This window comes from Morone saxatilis, unplaced genomic scaffold (genome assembly GCF_004916995.1).
Source record: "Morone saxatilis isolate NCDOM2014 unplaced genomic scaffold, NCSU_SB_2.0 Contig18, whole genome shotgun sequence".
Lineage (NCBI taxonomy): Eukaryota > Metazoa > Chordata > Actinopteri > Moronidae > Morone > Morone saxatilis.
Genome location: NW_023339740.1, coordinates 23,878,424 through 23,905,124, shown reverse-complemented (window position 1 = coordinate 23,905,124; position 26,701 = coordinate 23,878,424). Strand labels below are relative to the sequence as shown.

The following is a 26,701-nucleotide window of genomic DNA, read 5'->3' as shown; positions in this document are numbered from 1 at the left end:
AACATATTTGAGGCCTGTCATTACAGCACTGACTTGTGTTTGCTTCTCCCAATGCAATACAAACACGAGATAAACAGTGTGTATTAATTTCACAATATATTTTCTAATAGTTTTGTTGGTTATTCACTGATATGAGTTCATCCAATGTTTCACATCCCTTTTGCTTTATTAGATAGGAATCTGGATCTGCACTCTCCTAATGAGATGTGAAGTGAAATGGACTGAAACATTTCTTATTGTTAATTTCTAATGGGCATTGTTCATCAACAAAAATATTTTTTTCTTCAGTGAAATAATTAACACAAATTAGTTTTACTATTTTCATGCATTTTAAATTACTAAAACAGCTCTGTAGCAGACATCTGTTGTGCTCAATACTAGTGTTATGTGTCACATGTGATAAATTTTTCAGTACCAAACCCATTTTCAGAATGAGAGTATTTGTAAAAATTCTATTAATATTGGACTACCTTTCAAATGGTTGCCTTAGAATCCCTTTCCCTCTCCCTATGCTATACTTACCATTCCTACTGATTTTCACACTTGCTGTAAGTATGAAAATAACACTTCACCATGTGGTAGATGGCATGGCATGTTTAGTCAGGCATTGCAGAAGGCCAAGGGGGGCTTAACACCATCTCAGCAGTGGTTTGCAGTCTTCACAGCCAGCGGGAGCACAATAGCTCTATCACCAGGTTCTTCTTACCTGGCCACAGTGTGTCAATGTGCCTGCCTTCCTCCTGTGCTCCTCTCTCCTCCCAAGCAGAAAGGATGATTAATTACACCAAGCTGCTGCATGCCGATTAAATATTACTATTCATGCTTTGTATATAAAAAAAAGACAGGAGAAAAGCTCTGGAGGGTGCCAGGGAATGTTTGTGGATTCGGCACATCTGTTAAAGATTTATGCCCTTGACTAGCGTGCTACTGTCTAAAAACAAATCTGCATCAGCCAGGAAATGCCAAGGCTTCAGTTGAGACTTGTATCAAAAGGTGTATAAATACACCAAACACATTGTTGCTTATTGAATAATATGCTCCAGCTATCCTCCCTGAGCATCAACATACAATGAAAAAATTCTGCAGGACGAGGCAGAGAAGTTTGCCTCTGTGGTAAAGAGGGACAAGCTTTGGCATTGCCTTGCTTAGCGCAAGGGGCCGGAGGGACATTTACAAGAGTGAATTTTGAAAAGGTGGAAAACTGACCTTTATAACATGCCAAGCAATTAACCTGTGGCAGTCACAAGGCATTGTAAAGCTATTCTGCTATGAAAGGCAGAAATAAACAACTCAAAATGTTAATTAAATGGCTGGGTGCTCTTCCTTTTCTAATTTTGCTTCATTAACGCATAGCAAAGGAAATGCTTATGTAATTCACTTTATAATGTGCTTCTGTGGTAGCTGCAACGTGTGCCCCATGATTAAAGCTCAAAGAAAAAAGGTCTGCTTCATTTTCACACTGATGAAGCAAAAAGAGAGAGCGAGAGCGAGAAAGAGCGAGAGAGAGAAAAGAACTGATGATAAAGAAGTTGGAAAGTAGATTAAAGTGTGCACTACTTATTAGCATGTAGGTGGCAAGGGTGCAAACATTGTGCTGTGCAGTGTGTGGTGATTCAAATGGAAGTCCACAGTCTTTATTTAGTCAACCTGTAGTACATATTCTCTCACATGGCTGTTTTTTTCATTAGAGTGAAATAAAACGAGACTCCACTCTGAGCCCTCTCCACTGATGCTTTAGTAATTGCTCAACCACGTTAGATAGCTTTAAGAGTATTTTTTAAAGTAAACACCAAGCTAACTTGCTGTGTTACAAGTGAGAAGAATTCAATTTAATTGCCTCGCTCCATGTGACAGTGTTCAAATAAAAGTGGGGCATGTGTTCAGAGTTTATTAATATAACTGTAGGCAAGCTGTGGTAATAGTCAGTGATTTTAAGGGTTTCCTTACATCCTCGGGATCACTTGGTTGTAGTTTGTTTCTTGTTCACAGTTTTTTTGTTCCTGATTTTTTTCAGATGACCTTTGGGACCCTGACTCCTGCAGATGTGTAAGCCTGGGCTCAGAACCAGTGCGAACACTGTTGGTGTTAGATGACTCAGTGTGGGCAAGCTGCGGGAACTCTGTCACAGTCGTAGACATCTCCAGCCTCACCACTCAGGTAAATAAATAAATCATTGCTGGGAACATAATGTTGCAGTTTACCTTTTTACTAAAAAAATAAACGGGCAACGATTTTTCATTCTGGAAAAACTACTACCATCTGAGCAAATTCTCAGGATTGTGCATTATTTATGTGGATGTTCCCCCTTAAGAGGAAAAAATTTAGAAGCAATGAACAAAACTTCCAGTTCAGAATTTTCACACAAGTAGAAATACCGTACGTCCATCAATTCAATAGAGTTGTTTACATTAATATATGCTCATTACATTATAATATATTCATGGTATATGGTCCTTATCCTGAGGCAGCTGAAAAAAATAATTTGAATGTTTCCTGAACGCCTTTCGTAAAATATCTATTTTTTAAAATTATATAATTGTATTGATTATCCCGTCATCATCAAGCATTTTGGTGCAACCGTTACAAAGGGTTCTTTTTGTATGTTTATGCGTTGTTTTTTTTGTTTCTTTAAGATTATTGGACACTTATTGTTCATTTTTTTAAAGGAAATTTCGAAAAAAGCTTTAAAAGAGCAAGGTTGTAAAAGGTAACATTACAGAAGCAGCCTATCATGTCGTTTGAACTGAATGCAATGATTGGCTCCATAGCTTCACCAAACTCCTCCCATGCCCAGGTTACTGCTTCCTTGTTGACTGATGACCTTCTGACACCAACTCACAGCAGCTGCCTCCACAATGGAGACTTTGAACAAAGCACTCTCGAATTCCATGTCCCCAGCCTTCCCCCCCAGGATGCGTGGTGCTGGGAAGGGACATCCAAGCCAGAAGGTCCAAATCACCAATAGGTCGTGATAATTTAAGAGCTCTGTTCCTCTCTCCACTCGAGTATGCAAAAAATACCGATCATGTGATGATCGTCAATCTTTGGCCAGAGGTGTTCTGGTACCAAGTATAATTATGAATCACCCTAAGTTGGAACAAAGTCTACGACAGATGCACCTGACCCCAATGCCTATCACTGTGGTTGGCGGCTCTTTTTTTGTTTAAAAAATATTATAGTAAAGGTTAGGGGTGGACAGTATACAGGTAAATAAAGTACACCAGTATGAATTTTCCAAACGGTATACATTTTGACTGTATAGCGCTGACCGGTAGGGCCCTTATTTTGCTTGTCCTAACAAAAAAAGATGGCCGAAGATTAGTTACACGATTTGTTGTCATCGGCCTGTTTCAGCAGGTCATCTGGAAAACGTGAGGGCCCATGCTGCTATGTTTGGAAATGAAGAAATGGCTGAAAGCATTGCACACAACTCACAGGAGGAGGAGTTGGTAAAAAAAATAAAATGGTGCAACTTCCATTATTTGGACATAGTTCGGGTTTAAAAAGTCAGACAACCTGCAGGATACGATAATCTGCAAATTATGTTGGACGCCAGTGGTTGGAAAGGATGGTAATACAAGCAATCTTTTCTGTCACCTCAAATCAAAACACGTTCTGGAAAATGAGGAAAGCAAAAGAGTGCATCCTCCGCAAGTGAATCATTGAGCAGCGGTGGGAAGAAAAAGCTTTCTCACACATTTTCCAAAGGCTGTTCTTATGAGAAAAAAAGTCAGCTGTGGAACGACATATAATAAAATACCTCTGTGCTATGTGAAATATGGCCTAGTAATACAGTTAGGAGTACATTAATAGCTGCCATGCAGTTGCCATAGCAGTGCTTTACCCCCTCAGAAGAAAAACAAATATATAGTGATATATACCATTACCATGCCATGCTTCCTTATGTTTAAATAGTTGTTATAAAGCAAAAATATTGCTTGTGTTGTATTGACTGTTTTTGACACAATTTTGCAAAAAAAACCTATAAAGATTATAATATTCAGCAATTCAAAAGCTCTTGTTTGAAAGGTACAGTATGTCTAACCAGTTAAAAAGTGAGCTTCAAATAAATTGATGTTTCTTCCACCCCTAGTTGCAAGCTCAACTCCACCCACTATGCCAGCTGATAAATATTCGCAGTCTTCATTAAAACATGGTTAGAAGACCTAAATGGATAGGTTCATGAGGGAAACTGCTCGACAAGGTGTTTTTTTATTTATTTGTTTTGTTGTTTTTTGCAGCATTTGAAGAAATTTTCCTCTCCTTTCATTTTCTGAAAAGATTTATGCACAGAGCTTTAGAGAGCCGGAATTCTTAATCTGTGATGTCATCAAGATTTACTGCCTGGAGCTGCTGCATGGACAACGAATCAAACCCTTTGTAGATTCATGCAATGTTTGTTGGAGCTTTCACACACAAATAAGCTTTATTTTGCTGTAGCGCTCTGAGTTATGGTCCAGGAATGTGCCATTATCTCCAGAAAATCATCCCGGGTGTTGTCCCTGTCATGCTTTCCATTTTTGTGTAGTCATTCTCTAAGGTGTTCATCTCTACAGTGTGTCATTAGAGGTGTACAGGGGGGCCACTTCTCCAACTGTGGTAGACAATAATGAACGACAGAAAACAAACTCTTCTGGGTAATGTTAATATGGTATTCAGATACCGAACTGCAAACCATTACCATTTAATTATAGCTCCCAGATGTGAGTGTGCCTAACTGCAAATGGGTAGAAGGGTTTTTGTTGAAAAGGAGCATGTGTGCTCAGAAAACCTTCCCTGGATAAATAGAAGTTGATGACATATAAAAATATGCTGAATTTGAACAGTGGGACAAACTAAAACGCTAACAATGAACAAAATGCACGTGTCTCATCACCAACATGTAACATATACATTTGTTTTCCATTTTCAATGGAAATTAGCTACATTTCCAGAAAGAACAGAATTAGGAAAATGTACAACCTTTATGTAACCACTCATTCTATTAGCAATTGCAGATATTTTGGTTGACCTGGCCAAATATATTTACAGATAACAGAACAACATGCAGTAAAGTAGCAAAAACATCTTTAATCATATAAAGTGCAAAGTTAAAATGTACATGGATTTACATTTTTTTCTCTTAAGAGTTGCAACAAATTGAAAAGCTGACAAATCTGGACAATAAATACAGAAACAGCTGCTTATTGAGTCTGCCTCCAGATCCTTATAATCAGGACAGAGCTGAGCTAGGGATGTCTCCTTTTATACCTTCACCTCTTTTCCCTCACCCAGGCCTCCAGAGACCCAAGCTTAATCAGCTGAATGGCCACGCACTGGAGGCACAGTTCTGGTTCACTGTATCTCCCACAGTGCTTAACAGGTCAGCTCTGGTTACTTCTTTGCTAACCTTGTCCTTCTCACTAATGTGGACACAAGGGGGCTGACTTCACAGGGGCTGTGGTGCATATCCAGGATCTGGAGAAGCAATACTTGGCACCTGTAGCAAGAGATATGACTTGAAGCAATGCTACAGGGTCATGGACTTCATTCACTTCATTGTTTTCCACTATAGATGTTCACCATTTTGTCAGATTTGCTGCACTTTTGAATCATTTATCCATAACTTTGCTGGACTGAAGCCGCTGGTCCAAGCACCCTACTACTTTATTTAGTCTCTTTTTAAATCTTCATGCTCAATGCCTTGTTGACACATTATTATTTGAATATAACCTTTACAATCTGTTTTGGTTAAACATAGCTGTATACTTACTTAGGGTAGGCAATTACCTCCAACAGAAACCCAAAGGATCGTCAACTCTTAAAAATGTGTGTCTTTTTTCCTCAGCAACGCTCACATTCACCACTCTCTTTTTTGCACAACCACGGACTAAAACTATTCACGCAAAAAGGAGCTGCTGATCTTCTAACAGTGGAAAGGAACAGTTGCTGTTCTGTGTATTGATAAAGGCTGCCATATTTAAGGAAATACAAAAATGTGGTCACTATTTATGGTAGCTTGGCTATTTATGTGTGGGATGTCCCATGTCGCACAATCAGTTAGGTGTCTGCTGTGTCTTCATGTTACCTTTTATCGTGTCTCACCTAGTGTCAGCTCAGCTCGCTTGGAATCTTGACAGTGGTGGTATCAAAAAAGTACAAGGTACTATCTATAATGGAAATCGAGTCGAATCGAGCTGTTCCATATGGTGGAAATATAGTCATAAGACTTTATCCTCTGGGGACCTTCAATTGCTGTACAAATTTGATCAAGCCCAGCCACTGCTCCGGCTAAAAAGATAATTCAGCCCCGAGGTCCTGTCACTCCTGAGACCAGCATCAATGGTACCTCTGATTTGGTCCAGGGATGTATTAGGAGAACTGGATATCTGAACAAAAAAACTCAGTAAAATCAGTAAAATTGCAAAATAATAAAAACTTATTTCCATTTCCATCAGGCCACCTAAAGAGGTTTGGTAGCAGTGGGAAGTATGGCACACAATTTGAAACAACTTAACCGGGGAGAAAATAAGGAAAACCTCAAACTACCGGTTTGTATTTCATTTTGTAGATAGTCACACAGTAGGGGCTGATTTGAATCTGATTATAATTCAGTACTTTGCTCATTTGTTAGATTTTTACACAAATGTAATTTTGATAAAATCTACCAACATTTGTGTCATGATTTCAGACACTTTTCAGTTTTGTCCTCGTCCCATTACTATTTCTTTTTCTACCTGCTTTCTCCGATCACTCACATGTCCACTTGAGTCCCTCGCCATAGCTCAGAGTGGAGATGTAGCCTTAGCGCTCAGCAAAGGACAAAGACACCTTGTCACCTAGCGTAATGAAGGACTAATGAGCTGTTCAGACCAGCTGTAGTGTTTGTGGCTTTAGCTCTGCTTTTATTTCCCACTGCTGGTGGAGGACTATAGGAGGGATGTTGCTGTTAGTGTGACACTGCCGAGTTGAGTGGAAAGGGCACATTACTACTGTCAAGCTTCACTGACCACCTCATCTCTGTAAGCAATGCTGGATTCAGCAGACTAATACCAGGTTGCTGTTTGGGGGCAACAGTTGTGGCTTGTACTTATCCTGCATTTGACACAGTGCGACTAACCCTAACCCTGTTCACCATATTTGGTCTATATCCATGATAAAATATTTAGAGAATGCTATTTTGAAGTATTGGCTTAAATGTGAGAGGATATATATGTAAAAACATTGTTTTCTTACAAATGTTATATCACTGATTTAAACACATTTTCAGGCACTTTTTGGGATCACTGTGTATCCTGGTCAAATTAGATCATTGTATACATTCGGTTTCCCAGAATGCCTTCCAGGTGTTTCGAACATATGGTGAGCAAGATGGCATCCGACAATTACAGCATGTCAACCATTGATTAGCTCGAAGTCCCTTTTAAAGCCACCACGCTAGATAATGATTAATGCAATAATTATGCAGCATATACACTACAGTAGAGCTCTGTTTTTCTTTACAAACTTGTCAACTCATTTGAATTGCAATGGGTTATTGAAGGTGAAATTTGCCTTTTTATTATGGATATCAATTTTTTTGATGGCTGCACTTGAAAAACGAAGAGATGCATTGCATATCCTTTCCCAGGCGAAGCAGGCACCCACTGCTGAGGAGTCAATTAAAAGAGGAAAAAAAACACATCAAAGCCTTCTTTCCTTTTCCCTAATTTCAAACAAAGGAGGACCCACTGGCAAGGGCACATAAACAGGTGGTAATCCCTGTCCGCTGGTGCACTTGGGTTGGGGTGGGGGTGCATTCTCATCTTCACTTACTGGCTCTCACTGACTAATTGCCCAGCCTCATGCAACTCATGCATTGACAGTGATATGAGTTCCAAGATGATGCCCAAACCAACCCTTGTCACGCCTTGGACCGCAGGGGCTGCATGTGTTGCCATGATAAGGCTCATTGCATTTATTTCAAGCAACTCATTAAGACTGTGTGCCTGAAACTCTCTTTTTCCATTGTAGTCTTAAAAAGATAGAAGCCAGGGGAATGATGCAAAAATATGCCCCATGGGTCAGGGAGTCTGTAAATTATAAAATTAGGAGCCACACTTACACTTTATTTACAGAAAAGCAAGTGTAGAGCAGCAACTGAATGCAAAATTCAGGGGGCTTCTGACCTCGATGATTTAATTATGACAGTTACCTTGTAATGTTTTGATATAAATGAACACTCTACTAAATCAACTTTGAAATGACTGTCACAATAATTGGAATACCAGTTAAAAGGCTGTGTTATTAAAGTGCGTACTACGATGGAGCTCAATACAGTTGTGACTCTCTTCTATGTTTTTGCTACATTTCTGTCAATCAAAGCAATCACTTTCCTTCTCTTCTTCTGTCTTCTTTCTTTTTCCTTTCTTCATGTCTTTCATCTCTTATTTTTGTTTGTGCATTCAATGGTTTGGAAAAATAATAAAAATAATGACTCATGGAGAATGACAAACTAGTTGTGATGTTGCTAAAATCCGTACAGAATGGTAGGCTAAAATGAAAAAAGACCAAAACTATTTTTGAAAAAACTGCACTGAGGCAACAATGGTAGAAGATTTTATGGAGAAAATTCCCCCCAAAATATCTGTTTTGTTTCAAAGAGCAGAATAAGATTCCAGAGAGAGCTAACCTTTCAGCTGTGGAAATGTTTCATTTTCCATCATGGTAATGTGATTTCTTAATGATGTGGATGAATGCGTTTTCTTCCCATGTTGCCCTTATTTATAACAGTATTATTATTTTTTCCATTACAGAAGTTTGAAGTCCATCCAGACCCAATGGTCAGCGTTGCACACATGGCATGTGCCGGTGGAGGGGTGTGGATGGCATTCTCCGAGGGTTCCTCCATTCGTCTCTTTCATACTGAAACACTGGAGCTTCTGCAGGAAATCAACATTTCAACACGCTCAACGCTGCTGAACACCGGTAAACACTCATCACACATCATTCTTGGTCTTCACCTCCAATATAGAGAGGTCAAGCTCTATCCTGCAGTGCAGCTGAAACACATTTTGTTACTAAACCAAAAACCAAAAAACACAATTGTTTTTTTCTTTGTAGCAATTTTTGTTTCCAAATTGTACCACAACATTTCATTTTATTTGTACTGATAACATCTTTGTCTTTATTGTATAAGAGGGCACCAATTTAACACTGATAATGCTCTCCTCCACAGAATGGTATTCTAGTCTTGTCCAAGTTGCTCCTTGGGTCTTGCACTACTGGGACTGACCTGAATAAGTATCTATCTAAGGTCTTTGCAAAACCATAATAGAGCCATGGGGTGAGAGATAGGGATTATAAATAAAGTCATTGAGGAGCAGTAAAATGGCAGCCATAAAGATTATCATGCTAAGGGGTCCCATGGAAACGCTCATGTCTTTCTTGAAACGTCCATGTTTCTGTGGTATCACATCCATTTTACCCATTTTTCTCTACATGTTCTCTACTTTGCTCTCTTTTGAGTTAATATTTTCCTTTATTTCTGTCCCACTTTTTTCCTCTCACACTCCGTTTCATCTCATCCGCTCTGCTTTAAAATCCTCTCACCCCCTGTTTCACTTCTCACTGCAGTCCGTTTAGGATGCCACAGATAGCCCATTACTTCCTGTGAGCCTTCTTTCATGATGGATGAAATATTTATCAGCCAGCGTGGGAGTTTCCCTTTTTTGAGGCAAGAACTATGGTAAACAAATTAGATAGCAATGAAGCATAACCCTAAAACTGTCTAATGGTGATAACTACAGTACATGTGACTCAATGTCAGCTTGCCTGAAATATGTCCGTTTCACGAGGGCCATTAGCTCATTTAGTACATGTGAAGATCATTTTGAGCTTCAGGGACTGGTATAAATGCACCTGGATTTAGAAAATATTGTCCTTTTCATTGAGTCACACCAGACTGTGATTGATGTATTCAGAGCAATACTCAAAGCTGTGGTAGCACTTCATCTCATCAGGAAAAAGAGGTTTTCTCTTGTGAGTTGAGTAAAGAAAGGAAGAAAGAGCAAGGGATAAAAACAAAAAATAAAAACAGGAATGTGTTTCAGACACCAAACTTTTCTCTTAGATCAAAGTTTCTTTTTTTTGTTTTGAGAGGAGACTTTAAGGAGATCAGACTCCTGTGGCCCCTGTACCAGGGGGAATCCAGTGACCCAGAGGTCATTTTCACCCAGCGCCAGTGCTTCCCCTTGAAATATGCAGCAGATTTGGGGGGATGGTGGCAGCCTTAAGGCTCGGCCCTGGGGGAAGTTACAGGGTGAAAAGAAAAAGAGTTCTTGGCTCATGTCTTCAGGGTCCACAAAAGGAAGAGGATCTTTGACTTAAGTTGTGATTTGTTGAGCTCACAAGAGAAAAGAGGATCCCCTGACACTCTACAACCACAGATACTGCGCATGAAATACTGATAGTTTCTTCCTCTGTCAATGGGCTCTGCTCCCGTAGGTTTCTCCTTGACTTATGCCAGGACATGCAGTAATGATATACCCCCTAATCCTTTCCCCTTAATGTGATTTATACTCAACAGGGAATTCCAGTTGCAGTAAACAACAGAGAAGTTTCTGAGGCAGAGCAAACTGCTGATCTCTTCTCTACTAATGCCTTTAATAGCTCTATCCTTAGGGTGAAAAAATAATATTCCAAAATAAAGTCCTCAGTGACATATCACAAGGAAACATTTATCTTTAGAGACATCTTCTTTTTTAAGGCAAATACCGGCTCCCACGATAAACCCACTACACACTGCAGAGTGTGTGCAATGCTGCAGAAATTGGAGGTGCAAGATTGCTTGAGGTTAAGCTATACCTCCTTAATCTCAAGTGCCTTTGTCATTATCCCTCTTTATCACTGTTCTTAAAGACAATGCCTTGCGCCCACATTTTCCGACTAACTTCAGATTTCATGGTAACCCTAGAGTGGGTGTTCTTGAGTATCACTCTCTCACTTAGGCTCTCTAACCAAAGTACAAATAGACTCTGAGGCGATGTGAGCAGGTGGCAGACAGTTTTGAGATAAAGGCCGTTTTTGCTGGTGCCTAACTCACTGCTGTGACCCTCCAAGGTCTCCACCTAAAGGCTTCTGCTCTCTGTTTGCTGAATGTCCTCCTCTGCTCTGCCCCCACTTCCTCTTCTGTGCACAGCAGCAGCCTCCTACTTGGGATGATTCATCTCTGCACAGTGAAATTAATTAATTAATGACACTGTTGGACCACTCATGCAAATCACCATAATCTGAGCATGGCACAAAACAAACATGTAAATACAGCTACACATGTAAATCAGAATTCTCTTAGTTGTGATCACGAGTGCTGGTGTAATTCAATTATGATTGCCATGGATATTATGGTAAATGGTTCTATAGATAACTAGGCCACAATGTGAGCCAAGAGCTGAGGGACCACAGAAGGAATGCAAAAATAAATCCACAACAAACAATGTTTTTCACCCCTTTGTTAAGTGGAAACAAAGGATGTGCATGTATAATAGAGTGTGCAATTATTCTTTCCCCGTCACTAATGCAGTGCTACAAAAACAGCTCTGCAATAGAAATCTTTACAACAAAAAATGTATGTTGACTTTTCCATCATGCTCTATCACGGGATGTAAAAAGTTAAGCTTATCCAAATAAAATCACAGTTTATCTCAAGGATTATCAGGGAAAAGAAAATCCCTCTGAATTACATTGTTTGCCACATTAACAGAGGGCAGCATTAATCACCAATATTATATCTCATAAGATCTGATTAGCTACAGACAAGAATAAACAAACCTACAGGCAAATGAACAACATTGACCATGTTTGCATGTTTTTTATACAAGCAACCTATTACAGTAACTATGTGAATACAAAATGTGATATCAAAATGATATATGTAAATACGTGAGTCTATTTTTTTAATAAGAGGTTAGTGTTAAAGTTCATACCACTTACAGACAACCATATAGTGTTTTGTTTGAAAGATGAGTGATACTAACTCAAGCAGAATGAGTTAGAGGCACCCTCTGTAAGGGAAATGATTCACCTTCAAATTAAAACTTTGAATGATATTGACAGTCTTTCTACTGGATTTTTCTAAATATGTAACCTAAAGGCATGTTACTATCATAATGATTTGCATTAAATCAAAATCTTGTTTAACAGGGATTTTTTTCATTAAAATCATTGTTCTCTGTTGTGCCTTACAAGATTATACTTCAAAGTGAAAACCGGTTCTCAGTATTGTAAGGTTCTGTCTAAACTATTGAAAGACTCAGTAGTTATCAAGTGTTCTGGATTATTGGGCTTTTTTCAGGTTGAAGCTGGGTGTGTTTAGTGTTTGCCTAGGTTTAAACTAGAACACTTGAAGGAATCATGGGGTTGCATGTTGCTCTGCCATAATAGTTGACAAAAATAACAAAAAAGGTTGGTAAGATGTCGATGATAGAAAACACCTGTGTGGGTATACCGTGGGTATGTAGGGCCTTACTTATATGGAAGGATTATAATGTTTGTATTTGAAGTACCTTTTAGGATGTTTGTAATTTTACTGGGGTGCCCACCTGGTGGGGCGCATGCCATAAGCTGGGGTTGGCAGCCCAGGTTTGAATCCATCCCGGGCCTTTTGCTGCTTCTCATCCCCTCTCTCTTCCCTGCCTTTCCTGTCTCTCTTTACTATCACTGTCAAATAAAGTGAAATGTCAAAAAGAATATTTAAAAAAAAAGGGATGTTTGTCATTTTACCAATAAAAGAGAACTTCCCTGCATATCAGTTTTGCTATGTACAGTAGGAGGTGAAAACTTTGAAGCTCAATATTTCAAAAACACTCAGATCTCAAACAAACGTAGAATATCAAGTTCACAGCGTCTTGTTTCCTGCTTTGTGCTTTTTATGAGACTTTTTCTTTCAACTGGGTCAGAAGCAAGTAGACAAATCCAATTTTTCATAATCTTATGTAACCCAGAGCCCTAGGTGGCTGTGCTGTGCATGTGTTAAGCTTGTCAAATACAGATTGATCACAGAGCTTAAACCTTACCCAAAGCTAACACCGATAACCAATAATAAAAGTACTTTTACCTTCATGCTTAGAGTGAACAGTTCATTTAATACAGCCATTTGGGAAAAAAAACTTCTGGTAACAATAAAATCAATGGAAGTTCATAATTCACTGTCTAAGATAGACCATTCAGTCTGTAAAAGTTGTATCATTTTGTCAACAGGGAGTTATCTATTATTCTTTCAAAAGCCCCCAGAATCTCTTGTAGTTTTGAGCTATCTCAAGGTACCTTCTACAACAATAACTGGCGAAGAAAACTCAATTCAATTTTCTGTCAATGTTTTTTATATTGCAGGTCCAAAGAGCATGCGAGTCACAAGTCTCCTAATTTGCCAGGGGCTGTTATGGGTGGGCACTGCCCAAGGCTTAATTATCACTCTTCCAGTTCCCAAACTGGAGGGCATCCCCAAAATAACAGGTATGGATCAGAGGGAGGCAACTGACTGTGATTGAACAGCCTCTTGAGAGGTCAAAAGAAAAGCGAAGAGGTTTTTTTCATGATAGAAAATTACTCTGCACTGCCCATTATTGAGGTCACACTTCACATTTTCCTTGTGGCTGTGGGAATCACTGCAGATATTACCAGGCAGGCACACAAATCATACAGTATATATATTCTTGCAGGGTAATTTAAAAACTGCCTGGCAGCGTTTTGTTAAGTTTTGTTAATTATGTAATAAGTTCCCACTTGCACAAACCTTACATCATGACCATCTTATTCCAAGCTAGTTTACCGAATGCTATGTAAATGCACCACACACAATTGCTACCATTATTACTGCTACAGCAGTGGAATTATAATGAATAAATACAGTTGATCCAGGGTGGGCTCCAAGTCATTTTCAGTTCACACAATTGAAACTGCATAATCATCTCATTTAAGTGGTGGAACTGACAATGACTTGACCTCAGCTCTGTATAGGAGCAGTATTTATTGTCTCTCACGATGACAATTAAATATTGTGTCTACCTGCATCCTACAGGAAAGGGAATGATCTCTCTAAATGCCCATTGTGGGCCTGTGGACTTCCTGGTAGCCACTACCAGCACTCTCTCTCCTGAACTGCTGAAGAGGGATTCTGTCGGGGATGGCCCAGACTCTGCATGTGGAGGCGAGGATCGCAGCGATACCTCCTCTCAGGAATCCCTTCAACAGTCCAGCTCCTACCAGGGAGAGGGGAGAGGCAAAGGACGAGGCGTTCTGCTGCAGTACAAGCTGCGCTCCACATCAGGACTACCTGGACGGCCATTAACGGCGCTGGGCGACGAGGCGTCAGACTCCTCCCTGGAGTCTTTGGAGCACAGCGTGGAAGATGGATCTATCTATGAGCTCAGTGATGACCCAGAAATGTGGGTCCGGGGACGTCCTTGTGAGAGGGATGGGGGGCGCAGGGACAGGGTGATCTCTGCAGCGGTTATCTCTGGAGGCAAGGGCTTCCGTAGACTGAAGGAAGGAGCAGCAGCAGGTACTAGGACAAGTGGGGCGGGTTTAGAGAATATTCTCATGGTTTGGCAGCTCCCACTGACAGTGTGATATGGAAAATATAAGGCAAGGTGATGTGTATTTATAGATGTCTACCCAGCTTAGCCTTGAATCCCATGTTCCAAAAATTCAAAGGATTTGAATATATGATGAGTAGGCGTTGCCACAGTTACAGAGCTTGACATCTTATGATTTAGCCTGTGGAATAAGGAAGCTAAGACATGCTGTTTATTAGAGGTACTGTCATCCCATAGGATGCTTTAAATGTTCAGGATCATCATGCGTCATCATCTCCCCAGCTGTGGCAGATGCCACCACAGATTTCTTTAGTGTGATTGTTTTGATCTGGTTCTTTTTCCTGCCTTAGTGAAGATTGATATGCCTCAATTTAACCTCATCATTGCTGCGTGTGCTCTGCAACATTTATTTTATGCGAGGGACTACTGTGTGAGCACCCATGGACAGCACGCCTTTGAGAGGCAGCCTTTGTTGAATCTGCTATGCTCTGCAGAGTTAGAGATGGACATCTTTTATCTGATCCTGTGGGAAAGATCCCATCTGTTTAGAGCTGAAAGCTGGGGACTTCCACTGCATCACAAAGCACATTAGCATCACTTTATTAGCTTGCCAGCCTTTCTGTTGTCCCATACAATGTGAATGTACGATACCTTCTATTGTGTCTCAAAATTGAATCTGTGCTCTCTTAAAAAAAGAAAGAATTTAATTTTTTCGTGTTTTGTTGCTGCTGTTGCAAAAATGATTTCTGGTTTTGGAACTCTCCTTCCAAGACTTTACCATGCCTTTGTTGAGGAGGGTCATGTTAGTACAGACTAGCTGCAAAATTGATTTGGAAAACAAAAGTTCTGAGAGTTAAATATGTTATTGCTCTACATTACAGAATCTATATTTGCACTGTAGAGATCCTGTTATTATTACAGATTTATTTAAAGAAAAGAAACTTCTTAGTGCCACATTTGAGAGTATTATCTTGCCCAAGCACTGTAAATGCCAGATATCTGTTTCATTATTCACTGTCATCTATCAGCTAGATAAAACAAATGTGCACACAAGGTTGGTAATAAATAACTCACATTAGCTGTAAACCCCAGTTACACATCAAAAGCAAAACTCTTTAAACAAATGATGAAATAAAAGTGCTTCAGCTATCCAAAATGCTATCGGCTATGTATCAACAGAGGGAACCTACCTAACAGAGATCCCAATGAGCATGTTTACATGCACTTTAATTTTTAATAATATACAATATGATTCTGATTAAATATGGTGTTTTACAAGCAATAGCATAAGCTTGTATTACAACAGGAACTGATGTATATTATTTGTGATTTCAGCCAGGACACTAAGTCATGTAAACTTTGTCCCATCAGTTCTTGTTTTCCTTCTGTTTCCATGCCGATATTTGGTAAATATTTGAAGTTTAATGCAAACATTAATATTTTATCAGGATATGAAGATGCACATAAACAACCAGACATCCCTGTCAGGTGGAAACCTCACATATCCATTGTTGGTGGTTATTATGTCTTTAGATCAGCAAAAAAAAAAAAAAAAAACATGGTCTGTCTTTGACCTGATAATAAAACCATTTTAACCATATTGAATGATATATAAAATGAGTTGTCATTAGGCTATGTACAAGCTGTTCTATTTTTTTAAACTTGTAAAATTATGAAATTTTGGTTTTTATTTAACACCATTATGTTGAATTGGAGCTGGTATGAGAAGCAGTCGGTGTTACTGCATGTTTAATATTGTAAAGTTTTTGCTTCATCACTTCTTAATTGGAAATTATTAGAGTTGGCAAGCCTGTAAAACATGGACTATTGGCAGCTATCTCACAGACAAAACCAAGAAGTATACTTAAGAGTGCACATTTTTCACAGTGTGTTGACACAGTCAGTGGAGGCCACGCAAATATCTCTCTATGAGCATAGCTTTGTGGATTTTCAATAAACCGAGCGATGCTAAGGGTTATGGTATATCAGTTTTCTCCACCTCTATTTCTACTTAGCCTTTCAACCACACATTCACATTTTCATGTTATCCCTTCATCACAGATGAAGGATAGAGTTCATGTTCAGTATTTCCTCGACCTCCCATTGAGGTATTTCTCTTTTCTTCTCCCCCTCACCTGAAATTGAAAAGCATTTAAACATCCATCTGTCAGCCAGAATCATTAAAAAAAAGACAATGTAAACTGTCCCTCAGATGCTGTCATCTAAATGTAAATCTCAATGTCACATCAGACATATATACTCTAATTTATGTGAGATTCAATGCGGCTGCAGCCACAATGCCATAATGGTCAGAGGTTGTTCGTTCAACCTTAACCAGAGGATGAGTGTGTATTCCTGCTTGAATAGCGTGAATAACTATACATGATTTCTTTACAAAAGCTGCCATAGAGTTGGCATTGTTGAACTGTTTCAAAAAGCTTATCTGCTAACAACTGAGATTTCATTTCAAAAGTATAGTGAACTTTGATGGTGATGTTAAAAACTCATACATTTCATTTGCTTACACTACATGTGTACAGGTATTATCCATGCACTGAATATTAATAATCTTGAATGAACGTACTGTACTACTAATTCAAATTGTTACTGTACTAACTAAACCTATATTCCCTTTTGTAAAGCGGACTCTGCAACAGTGTTGATGTTTTAGATGAGACTGCATAAGGCACAGTATGCAATTTATTTCCTGTGGTGTTATGATAACAGCTGAGATCTGGGGACATTGTGACATTACTGAAAAGAAGACTGGTGAGATGAGAAAAACAATCACGTGATCATACAGCTTTTGAACAAACCCCTTGCTGTAGTCGTGCACATACAGTTTTCCTGTGCAATGAGGCATTATTACTGACAAAATGGGAGCGTTCACCCTTAATTTTACCACCCACAACTGTTGGCTTGTTTACAACCTGTGTGATCATCTGACTGCTCATATCTTGACCTGTTAGACCATACCTCAGCGATTCATTTTGTGAATACAAAATTACAATAACTGATTGAAATGACGACCAGACCAACAAAAGTAAAGTTAAAAAAGTCATTAACTGTAATTGTCCTTATACATAATGCAATCACAGGCATGTGGAAACAGTAATTTCCCTGTGGTACAATAATGTTAAATGTCTAAACATTGTCTAACAAGCATATGCTGAATTAAAAAACATCTTTAAACATGACTTTGGGTTCAATCTTGATTTTTTTTTGTTTTGTTTTTTACTGATGACTGATTTCGAATTATGATAAAGGCAGCTGATGTTGTCAAAGGTACAGTAGTTGAGGTTTTAGAGATACACTGTGCATCTGCAACATTATTATGCTAATTATGTTACACTTTTGCCACTTCTCTATGACTCAGCAACAGAAAATCCTCTCTTTGATGTATCATTTGGATTATTATGTTCTCAGTTTTTGGTTGTTTGGTCATTCAAATTACAATAAGCTTACCTCTACATCTGCTGGAAGCCAGGGCTTAAAACACAAATCTATTTGTTGAGTAAAACTAAGAATACTACGATGGAGTATTAGGGCCATGATTAAAAAAACAACAGAGATTTAAGTAAGTCATAAAATTACAAGGCTTTAGTATTATTGCGAGAAAAAAGTAATTGTTCAAGAAAAAGGCGCAATTAAATGGGTTGCTTCAAGTGTTAGACTGGGTATGTGTATAGCATTTTCTAACAGTACACACCACTGCAGCCTATAGTTATTTTCTTCTGACCAGTAGCTCTGTGTCACTGTCTGTTCTGGTTCTCCCTCACTTATAGGCACCTTTGCAGCATAATAAGCAACACAAAGGTGTGATTTGGCAAATGTAGGCCTACATCTGGTAACTTCTCCATATCAGCAGCTTCCCTAAACTTTTTCTCATTCAGAGACAGTCACAAACCTGGTGGGACTTATGACATGTGTCTATCTGAATGGGATACTGCCATATCAGTGATAGCAGAGTGCAGAGCAATAATGCAATGCACAGCAGACTAGGACAGGTAGATTCTGGCTGCCTTTCACATCATTTGCATAAAGTTGACTGAGCTTTAATCATTTTCTGATGTCATGACTGAACTCTTGTCTCAGCTCTCTGGAAAAAAAAACAATTCCCTGCTGTACTCCAGCTTCTGCTTCAAAACAGTTATTGACTCATACATTATGGAACCTGTAACTTCAGGTCATCAGTATTACTCATGAATCATCAACTTATTTTTTGTAATATTATTTAATATTATTTTCATGAAACATGACTAATTTTATATTATGACTTTCTCATAATAGATTACAACTTGATTCTCATAATATTACATTTCAAAATGTACATTTTTTGTATTTACTTAGTGGTGTGTAGCAATGCCTGAATTGGACCAAAAAAGGTGACTAACCCTAATTCCTTGGGTATTTTTTATCCTTTTTATCAAGGACATTTTCAGTGCTGTTTTCTTAGCGTAAAGCTACCTATGTGTTTACACAGAGATACAGTTACGCACTTGTTTACAAGTACATCATCAGCGTTGCTTACACAGGGTTTTAGAAATACCAAGGTCCAAAGACTGACCTTGCTTGGGGGTGGTTTGGGGAATCAAATCATCAAAGTAGTTATTTTTAGACAGTTATTTCACAACTTTTATTGTCTCCCCCTTAGAAAAAATACCAGTGACCTCAGTGGTGGGTATAGCCATGCTCAACAGAGGTGGCGGTACTAATAAGAAATAAGGGTACTCGTGGAAAAAAAGATAGAACTGCCAGAACTGAGTACTGGTGAGCAGCGTCCCATTTCAGGCACTGGTATCCTGCAGTGAGATTACAGACTGCAACCATGTTAAACCCCTTGACCCAACCAAGCACAAAGGAGAAACTACAGTATGTTGGATGCAGAATCCTTTTTGAGAGCCAGTGTTTGTTTGTTTGTTCTGGGCTACTGACAGCTTATTCTAAGGTAACAAGAACAATTCTTATTTTCAGGTGATTATACACTAATGAATACATAACTATGAATATTTATGCCAATAGATCTTCCTAAATGTTACACACTGGACCTTTAAAAGACAAGTGGTATCTAGCAGTGTAGTTGCAGATTTACTCCCTCGCTCCTCCCCTTTCAAGTGTGAAGGAGAAACTACAGTGGCCTTGAAACAACAACTGAGACACTGCAGCTCAGAGAAAACCTTCTAGTTAGTTATATTATACAGTGCATGTATAGTGATCCTGTATAATCACCTAAAAATGAATGAATGAATTCAAATGAGCCGTTTTTATCTTTGCACACTGTCGGTTGCCTTCTGTGGAGGCTGCCATGTTGATCCACCATGTTTTTACAACCAAACAGGTATGTTTTGTATAATAATGTTCCCAAAACAGTGCTAGAATGCATACCTATGAATATTATATTTAATTTCTGCCAAATAGATCATCCTAAATGTTACACACTGGACCTTTAAATTAAAAAACAACAACATATATTTAATAAATTGACTAATGTGACAAAAAAGATACATTGATTGATTAACCTGTTTGTTAAGCTAAAAAAGCTATAACAGAATTTGTAATGGAAAAACATTCTTTAAAATGTAATTTGCCATTTTTTGTCTATTAAAGGCGAACTGCAGTTTCTATAAGTGCCATATTTGAGTAAAACTTCTTAGTTAAATGATCACCATTGAGACTTAGTTTTGTCACATCCTTTATGCCTCTTCACCTTCATCCTAGCTTGAGTGCCAGTGGCTTATGTTGTCGCTGGCACACTACACGTTGGGGAGACGAGCAGGATTGTTACGAGCAAGCTTAAACTGCAGGTGAAAACACACTGGGGAACCCCTACCAGAAACCTTGCCCTCCCCTCCCCCCTTACTCTCTCTACTTGTTTTTATGGCTGTCTCTCTCCCTTGCTGTGTTTCTTTATCCTTCTCTCTTTCAACACGTGTCAAAGAAATCCGCACGGAATACAAATCTACTATCCGTCATAGTAGGAAATGAAGCAGTGTGCTGTTTCTTCATGACCAATCATCAGGTCAATGTGTGCTGTTGCCCTTTGACCTAGAAGTTACATTAATAGCCTCCTCTTCCTACCAACTCCACATGGAGCAGTCAGGCCACATAAAGGCCCCCCTTTGGTGCTGACAATGTCAGATAAAGGGGAACAGAGCTGTTGGAGCCGGGCTGTACATCCGCTGAAGTGAGCCTCAGCAGTAGCCAACAGGAAATTATCAGGAAAGGTCAGTGCTACAAGAAACCATAAATGATGGACTAAATGAGAGGAGTCAGATGGAGGTTCAGGTGTGTATAACAACATTTAGATAATTGTAGCACATGACTAATCTGATCACAGCCAGCTGAGGCTTTCAAACATACTCAGCTTGAAGCTGCATATGAAAAAATGTTATATAAATACAAATGAGGAAAGATGTTTTTTTTTATTAAATGTAGTGATGTCTTCTCCAGTCATGCAATGATTCAGTTTGATATGCATAATACAAAAAATGGGTGTCAGAAAAAATGCATTTTCTGCCATTAATATGCCTCCTCATCCTCTGTGGATGTGTATAATCTAGGCTTTGTTTACTTGTACTCTTTTCAGTTTTGCCGCAAGCTCTCATTTACCCAAAGTTTTTGGCTCATGGATGTTATCCTGGGAGCACCGAATACGCACACCAGCATCCAGCAGCACAATAAGGATCACATCACCACAGGAAGCTCCTGAAAGGGTCCATAAAACTCCAGTGAGAATTGAAACTGTAATACTGATCTGATAAAGCAGTGCTGAATTGCGCCTTGTACCTGGGTCAGCAGTAGAACACATCCTTGCCTAGAAGCAAAATGACAAAATAAGAGGCTGAAATGCTTTGCAAGCGTTTCACCGTCAGGACTCAAACAGTATACGGCATAAATATGTGTGCTTTTTCTGGTGGAACTTCGCAAACCTCTTTTTCTAAACCTTTCTATAGATATTTTCTGCCAATTAACCCTGCTTCAGGAGAGATTTGCCTATCTCAAGCCCCAGCTTTGCGCCTGTGCAGCTTGCGGCGTCACTCTCCCTACGTCTCAGGTATAATTTGCATGCCTCGGTCAAGGCTAAACTGAAGCGGACGAAACGTCGCGGTTTGAAGGTCTCCCTGCTTTATCTGCCGACTCCTAAAAGCCAGACATATTTGCATTGCTTTTCATTTCCGCAGGCTTGGCACTACGAATGATAAAGGAAGAGGAGCACACTGTACAAACCTTGCTTAACAAAGGAGGCAGTAGCTAATGATTTGCATACGGAGAATGCAAGGATAAGGCCCGCACAGGGCTGCCTCGGCTGTTATTATCGCCCTCCCATCAATGCTTGGAGCTGATGCCTGTCAACATCTAGTGCACGGCCCCAGCGAGAGGGGCTGGGTTACACCTTGGTGTCAGATGTGGCTGTCTCCTCTGGCAAAGTCAATCTCACATGAACCAAAAAAAATCTATATTTTAATAGGATATTGTTTTCCAGTACACCAAACTTCTAGATCTGAGGACTAAATTCCCCCAATGCCTGTTCAGTGCTCCGGCCCATCAATCTCACATTGCTTTATGTAGACCTGTCTTTTCCAGTGCTCTCAGTGCTGCTCCCAGATATGTTTTATTTACCACCTTTTAATCATGCAAAAGATTAATGAAAATTTGATCACTGTACATTATTCACCTTGTCCCCTAGGAGAAGGGTCTGCTTAATGGCATGACACCATGCCTGTATTGAATAGTTATCATCTCCAACAATATTTATCTCTTGTCCATCTATTTGTATAGAGGTTCTGAAAAATAAATGTAGTGCTCCCTAACAGTGGCATCTCTGTAATGCTTTCTTATTCTGTGCTTTCCTGTGGTTGTGACATTATCATTTATTCTGTTTGCAGTCTGTAAAATCATAATAGGTGAAGTGCAGCTGAGGAGTTTTATAGGCAATTTTCTCAAAACACATTTATATAATGTCTCAGAGTTTATACTCCTATCCCCACTTCTTATTTACTGTTATATGTATAAACATGCCAGTTTTACATGCTGTGCACTTCCCTCTGTCCTGCAATGTTTTATTTTCTAAGACTGTTTGGGCCTTTGAAGGGTGACCTTCAATTCATATATCTATTGCTATAACTCTCTGCTACTATCTCAGTGGGACCTCTGTGGAGAAGATAAAATTTCTTTTTATGTCTCACAGTGAATCAAGTCACTTTATGCCAACATTTCTTTGACTATTCAAACAAAATGAGAATATTAGCATTCAAGTCCTGTCCTTCTCCTTTTCGCATCGCTGTTGAATTTGGATGCCGGCCAGAGAACATTTCAGAGGTAAATAACGTGTTGAATGTAGCTCTAACCTGGCTGCATTTCACCAGAGGAGGAAAATATGTCTTGAATCATTTTCGGCATCAAAAACAACAACATCTCATCTCTGCTTTCTCTCTAAGCTGTCTGTTTGACACGCTTATACAATGCTTGCATCACCTGAGTCCAAGGATTCACATGAATGTTTAAGAATATTCATTTTGGGCCTGTTGTTTTTAATGATGGACATGTCTCTGACCAAGTTTCTGGTGTTTTCACTCACAGCAGTTTGGTCCAGTTTAGACTTTTCCTTGCTCTCACTCTCCCCACTTTCCTCCCCATCGCTCTTTCCTCACTCCAGCCTCTCTTCCCTCCTGGGGGATGTGCAGTACCTTTTAGTGCTGTTGTTCTCAGCGTGACAGATGGAGGCTATTAAAACACATTTTCATTGTATTATGGTAAATAACACAGCCATGTTTTGTATAATATTAATGTTCCCTAGACAGTGCTAGAATGCAAGAGGAACTCATATAACCATCTTGTCAAGGATCTACTATGCATGTACCGTATACTATAACTATAATTTAGTTATAGAGGGTTTTCTCTGAGCTGCAGTGTCTCAGTTGTTGTTAGATTACACTAGTCAGTCCTGAGTGAAGTATAAAAAAAGCTCTGACACCAGCTCATCAGAGCCTAATTTCCAATCTCAGAAAAAGGGAGGGTGACTGAGTAATGGACTTTTTCCACAAGGCATCAGCGCTGACAACCACATAGACAGAGCAGTTAAGATTCTTAGTTTTTTTTAAAGGTATAGAAAATCAATATCGGCTGTGGCAGGTATGATATTTATTCAAAATGCACTCCCTCTCTTGATAAAAAAGAGGTGGTATGGCTTTGCAGGAAGCTTGGCAGCTTAGAAGCTGTCTGTTTTATAGGGTGGACATTCACAGTAACCAACGATGACAGTTTCTATTTTTATACCTCTCACTCCTCTGAGAGAGATCCTGAAATCCAACGCTGTCACAGCAGTTGGCTGGCACACAGATCATTTTTGTTCAAAATTTCCAGATAGGAAAAATATTTGACTTGGAAATTAATATAAACTAATTATCTTCAACCAGCCAAATATTATGAGGGGTTGTTTACATTGTAGTGCCCAAAAGTGTAAAAACGTTGAATTATCAGCTGCAGTAAAGTGAAGGTTTATTTAGTGTGTTTTCTGGGACATACATGCTTGGGACACCAAGGCTTAGGGTTAGGGTTAATGGTAGGATACGAGGTGAGGTTATGATTTCGTTGTGTCATTGCAACCACATTATTAGTATTGCAGATCTAATAATTTTGTTGTGTCATTGCAACCACATTATTAGTATTGCAGATCCCACTGAGTTTGTACTCTGCAGCACTACATGGCAAAAATAAAATGATGTAGGCAACAATATGCACAGTGTGCTCTTCATATACACCTGACACCGACAAGGCATATTTTGGACTCAAGGAGCTGTATGTAAGAATTTTAGTAAAATATTTAAAAATGAACTAGAATGATCAGCAGAATGTGAAGAAATAACAGGTTTACACACTAGCCCCAGCTTAAAGTTTGATGCTGAATGTTTGTTCTAGACTGGTAAACAGCTTTGCTAACCGTGGCTATTTATTGAGTAATGTTACAGTGTAAATATGTTTGCTAAGTTAGCTGTTTGTTGAAAGAAAGGAAGACCTATGTGAGGGACTGTGCATTTCCCTGTTTTTTATGACAGAGTTGGACACCATATATACATGAGTATATTTTCTAATTGTTATATTTTTATTTATTGCATTCAAATAGTTCTTCCTCTGTTTTCTCACCTCTTAGTTATCTCTTTGCTACTGTAACATGTGAGTTTCCCTCCAGGATCAATCTTATCTTAATTTGTAATTTGTAAAAATCATTGGAGGAGTGACAGGAGTGTGTGATACAGCGTCACTCCCACTCTGCTTCACCTCTGAAGGATACTCCTCAGCCACTGTGCTCTGTGAACACTTGGAGGAGAAGGTCACGTTCTGAATAAACAAACAGGGATTCAGCCAGTGCTCTGAATTCCTGAACAGTCAACTATGCTGTAGTTTTTTTTTGCCAAAGTACAAACTGATGCTCATAGTGCCCTTCATTTGCACACTTTGCATAATGGGATAGGTATGAAAACAGTATTAATGTCGAACCAGCTGCCAGCTAAATACATATAGCCCATTGGTTTAATTTTTGCTTTGGAGACATTAACACAATAAATGCGAAGAGCGAGCATATCCTAGAAACATTCTTTGATACCCTTGTTTTGAAACAGATGGGGCTGACTGCTTCTTTCTCGTCGCTTGAGGTAGTTGTCATAGTCTACATCAAAATGGGCCATGCAGACAAATAAACCAGTGGTTATTTAAGCGATACGTTGCTGTCACAGACAGAAGTTTTTCTGTGTTTGCCAGTCTCTGTGTGAATTTTCTTTGTCTCATCACTAATACAGGATTACCCCGTTGGCATATGTAGCAAGTTTAACTAAACAGTTTACTGTGCTGGTGGCTCAGAATTACTATCCAGCCACGGGGATCCCAGCACACATTGAAGAAATTAGGTGGCAAAATAGAATAAACTCTATACCCCGAGGGGCTTTTATTGTGATATCAACAAACCAGGTGGCAGAAGGTAGAACGTAATCTTACACAGTGTAAATACCAGAGACAGAATGTGTGAACACTTCAAATTGGTTAGTGTGTCTAAGGTTGAATGCTCATACAAGATGAAAAGCTCAGTGAGAGGGTGTCAGGGACAGTTAAAGCATTTCAGAAACATTATTTAAGGCTCTTCATGGACAGGAAGCCAATGCTGGGAATTTCACATGCTGAACAGACTGAAGGGAGAACAGTATCTATATCTTCCATCAGTCATTATTAGAGTTAAAACTTTACTTGAAAAATAATAACATTAAAGGTTTGCAAGGACAGTCCGGAGAAGTCTGCACCCCAAACGGACTCCCTGGAAGGTTGCAGAAAGTCTACTCTCACCTAGTTTTTGCACCTTTTTCATGGTGTATTAGTATAGATATTGGGATTTGTAGTTAAGCCTGTCAACTCCTCCAGAGGGTACACTTCGTAAAGCCTGGATGGCTCAGTTGGTAGAGCATCAGACTCAGTCTGGAATAGTCTTCGCCCCAAACCGGCCTTCTGGACGTTTGCTCATTGTCTGCTTAAGGACCCCTGAACCCTAGTTCGTGGTGGATTAGTATAGATATTGGATTTGTAGTTAAGCCTGTCAATTAGAGCATCAGACTCGAGTGGTTTGTTGTGTAATGTAGTTGTGAACTGTCTGTAGAACTCACTATCGTCATCTTTCAAAGACGTCTACCAGAAGGGTTGGGGACATGAGCAAGATGGTTGAGTTGGACAGGCCTCAGCACTTGCACACTTCCCAGGAACATGTTTCAAGTCCCTGTTCAGGCGAGTAGTTTGTTGCATAATATGGTTGTGAAGTGTCTCGTGGCACTTGCAGTCATCGCCATGGTGAGCTGACTGGCCAGATTATGTATGTTACCCTCAGAAGTCTGCGAGGCTACATTTCCACGTAGACACATATTTGCGTCGTTGATGACCAGATCGCAGACCACAAATATGATTGTGATTTGTCTTTATCTTTCCCCATATTGTGCATTGGATTTGAAATTAAAAGATTGCGAGCAGTCTGGAATAGTCTTCGCCCCAAACCGGCCTTCTGGACGTTTGCTCATTGTCTGCTTAAGGACCCCTGAACCTAGTTCGTGGTGGATTAGTATAGATATTGGGATTTGTAGTTAAGCCTGTCAATTAGAGCATCAGACTCGAGC

The 26,701-nt window shown here is 39.4% G+C and overlaps 1 protein-coding gene across 3 annotated transcripts in view; it reads left to right on the top strand.

Annotated features, from left to right (window-relative positions):
• arhgef10la (Rho guanine nucleotide exchange factor (GEF) 10-like a) overlaps nt 1-17,739 on the top strand; it is a 106,516-nt gene extending 88,777 nt beyond the window's left edge. For all 3 annotated transcript variants that reach the window (XM_035661864.1, XM_035661863.1, XM_035661865.1), the window contains 4 exons: nt 2,015-2,157; nt 8,775-8,946; nt 13,348-13,470; nt 14,036-17,739. In XM_035661864.1, coding sequence (XP_035517757.1) covers nt 2,015-2,157; nt 8,775-8,946; nt 13,348-13,470; nt 14,036-14,586 — 989 coding nt within the window. In that variant the 3' untranslated portion in view covers nt 14,587-17,739. The remainder of the gene's footprint in view (nt 1-2,014; nt 2,158-8,774; nt 8,947-13,347; nt 13,471-14,035) is intronic.
• Nucleotides 17,740-26,701: the final 8,962 nt, after the last annotated feature.